Here is a 3,580-nt window from a genome sequence, read left to right as displayed (position 1 = left end):
ACTCTGAATTTCTTAATCTGACAAATTGTTTAAATTTATTTTGATAGTTTATTAAATTAAAACGTACAGTCAGTGTAATTTTTTTCATTTCAATAATTCATAATTTTAATTTGAAATAAGAACCTCTTTGGTAGAGTCGACTAGTTCACGATTTCCATCTGTGCAAACTTGGGGAACTGTTAAGCATAACCAAAGTTAAAAACAGATGGAAGGTGAAGGAATGTGTCGTCTGTTTACGGTGTTTATTTAGTTTATTTATTTATTACTGTTATTCTTAATATGTCAAGCTTATACCCAAACCATAATGGTGACATCGTGCATTTAAATGTTGGAGGTACAAGGTACGTGCGTTTTAAAATTTAATTTTACTTAGGTTAGTAGTTGCGTTGTTGAAACAGCTGTTTTACTGTTATTTTCACTTTACTTAAGAAAACCGCTCTTTTAATTTTTATCTTTAAACTTTTTACTTCAGTTTATAAAACCATAAGTATTGTTTATATTGTTGTTGATATTTTGACTAATGAGCCCAAGTTAAAATTAATAACCAAAAAATTTCTCTTTTTCCTTTTTGTTGCTGTTAACATAAAAAATAGTGAATGATATTGGAGTTTACTTTACTGTGGATAACTACTATCTGTCACTGCAGTTTTACTTTTAAGAAATAATAATTTCATTTAATGAAAAATAAAATAATTTGCTGATTGAATCAAATTCCTTGTTTTAGATGATGTCCCAAGTCTTTGATTTTAAATGTAAAAATATACTTATGTTTGTCTGATATTGTAAAATCTTGGTTTGAAATCTAGAAAGATTATATTGTTTCCTTTCCGAGATAGAAGGCAGTTTATCTATATTCTGTTATTCCATTATGTATTTCTATTTATCTCGCCTGTCAAAGTGAACATTTTCTAGTTTATCATTTTAATAATAGTCATACTGTTTTTTTTTCTAGCATGGTAACTGTTTTTGAAGTATTGTTTACTAAACAGCCTTTTTTCTGATACTTCATTTACACATTTTTCTGCTAATTTGTAGGCTGTTTTGAATTTTTAGAAAAATGGTTTACATATTATGTAAGCATCTATTAATATTTGTATATAAAATGAATGAGTGATTATAGTGAATTACCAGAGATGTGGGTTTTGTGAATAAGATTTTACAAACCTGTTCTGTAGTTCATGGTTCTGTTTTACTATTTTGTTTTGAAATCTTCCTAAAAGTAAATTATTTCTATTTATATGATAGTTTTTCTCTTGTAAGAGTTGGTTATTTGAAATTTGGCTTTAAATATTTAATTTAAGGAACAGTGGCTTGCCAACATCAATTAATATGTTTTTTTACCTTTGCTTCCTCAGCTGCCACAGTTTTTGTTACTAATGACATCTAAACAATCACTTGTACTTTTTCTAGTCAATTTGTTATTTTAATAACAAAATTATTTTAATAGTTTTGTACTCAGTTGCTCTTGTTATAAATGTAGTATTAATTAATGTTTTAAATATACAACAAAATACTAAGGAATTATTTTCAAATTTCTTGGTATTGTAGTTATGTATTGATCTATTAAAAAATAATTAATCAGTATTTCATCATTGGTGTTTTGTTAGTTATATTGTTAATGATGCTCATTTTAACATACTTAAATTCTTTTCCACTACTTAAATTAAAATTTCCTAACTATTAGAACTCATGGTGTAATAAAATGATATATTTTGTTTGTTCCTTTATTATGGGTTTTCCCCATTTATGTTGAGATCTTCATCTTTATGTGCTAGTTGTAAAGTTTGTATGTTGGGGTTTGCTCTTTTTCTATGAAGTAAGCAAACGTGTTTCTGTTAAACATGTTCTTTGGGTGAATAAATATTTACAGTGATATGATTTCTAATCACATTAAAGTGATTGTCATTAACAACAGTACTGTTGTTGATTTTGCTAATGCATAAGTTTCATTATTAGCCCAAAAAAAATTGTACAGAAGCATTTGAACTTGAATTACTAGTAATGTTTAAATGTTTTTATAGTATTATGACATTTTATAATACTAATCAATGAATTTTCTTAGTTAACATTTTACTTTCATTTGTATATTCTAATTTATTTCTACCTTAGAGATCCTAATATTTTAAGTAGTTGTTACATTTTTTTAATACTTTCATTTCATTTGCCTATATATTTTTAATATTTAGAACATGTAATCACTCTTTGGTGTGTAGAAATAATTTAACTATGAAATATTAATTTTTACCATGTCGCTACATGGTAAAAAGGCACTACATCATTATTTTTATTCATCTTTCATAATCCAGTTGTTTATGATTTATTTTTTTCTCTTTTTATTATTTTGTTTGTTGATTGAGCTTGTTGATTTTAATGATCTGTTCATTTAAAAAATAAAGAATTTCGTGCATTATTTATTTTTAATTTTTTTATTGCGTAATTATTATTAACATAATTAGGTGATTGTTGAGCCTAAAGTCTCATTTCCAGTTATGGCTTGCATTTTACATTTACTTAACTTTTGCCTTTTGTGGCTCTTATGGATTATACAGTTGTATTGGTGTACCAAATACAATGTACATTCATATTCAATTTATTTAATTAAGCAGTGCCACCAATGATATCTTTTGCTTCACCCATGAATACTGTACTAGAATTTATTTTTCAGATTTATTCAAATTCTTCTTGAGGATGCATATGGGAACTAGATTGTCTCTGTCTAGCAGTAGTATTTTTCTGTTACAAAACATGATTTCTATGTTATATGATTAGTGTAATTGGTTCCATTGAATTACATTTTAATACGTTCCATGTCTTATAGGGTATTCCTATTATCTTTTGAAAGACTCAACATCATTTAGAAGTTATTGCTTTTAGGAATTTTATTATTCAAAGAATAACACAATTTTGGTGAAAATATGATTATATTATTTTCAATATAATGGATAAGAATGTAATCTCTACAACTGGATCTTTCATGTTTATACACCTCCGGATCCACCGTTAGGCATTCTTCAGAGGATGAAGATGAATGATTTGTAGCGTGTGTGAAAATGCTGTGCCTGATCGGGATTCAAACCCGGGACCTCCGGATGAAAAGCCGAGACGCTACTATGTCTATCCACTTGGAAAACGTTTTTTGATCACTTGTTCTAGAGAAATCTGAATTCCAAACTCCTATTGTTTATGGAATATAGAAAAAATGTTTTAAAAAATTAAACATCTGTTTTCACCTTTCAATTCTGTATTGAAACATGTTCAGTGTTGTACAATATGTTTCTCCAAAATAAATATTTTGTAGCTTTAAAAATAAAACCCATTGTTCTAGTTCTCTAAATCTTAGATTTAGGGATCCTTTGCAAACTTGTGTAAACACTTTGTGTTTCTCTTTTCTTGCCGTCGTGCTCTTCGGTCTAGTATGAAAAGGGTTAATTTTGAGGATTGGTAGACATGAAAATATTATTATTTGTGACATGTAGATTGTATGAGTATTATTATTAACCAGTCAGCTCTTTTTGTTGCTATTCTTAAGATATTTCTAAATGTATAGTTATTTTTATGTGTATTTACAATTTACATTCAA

General features: G+C 27.1%; 1 protein-coding gene across 1 annotated transcript in view; it reads left to right on the top strand.

Annotated features, from left to right (window-relative positions):
- Positions 1–152: 152 nt before the first annotated feature.
- Positions 153–3,580, top strand: part of LOC142325083 (BTB/POZ domain-containing protein KCTD3) — a 60,591-nt gene continuing 57,163 nt past the window's right edge. The window contains exon 1 of the mRNA XM_075366407.1: positions 153–341. Within this exon, the coding sequence (XP_075222522.1) occupies positions 280–341 (62 nt within the window). The 5' untranslated portion in view covers positions 153–279. The remainder of the gene's footprint in view (positions 342–3,580) is intronic.

The sequence above is a fragment of the Lycorma delicatula genome, chromosome 5, assembly GCF_047948215.1.
Source record: "Lycorma delicatula isolate Av1 chromosome 5, ASM4794821v1, whole genome shotgun sequence".
Lineage (NCBI taxonomy): Eukaryota > Metazoa > Arthropoda > Insecta > Hemiptera > Fulgoridae > Lycorma > Lycorma delicatula.
This window is presented reverse-complemented; position numbering and strand designations above follow the sequence as displayed.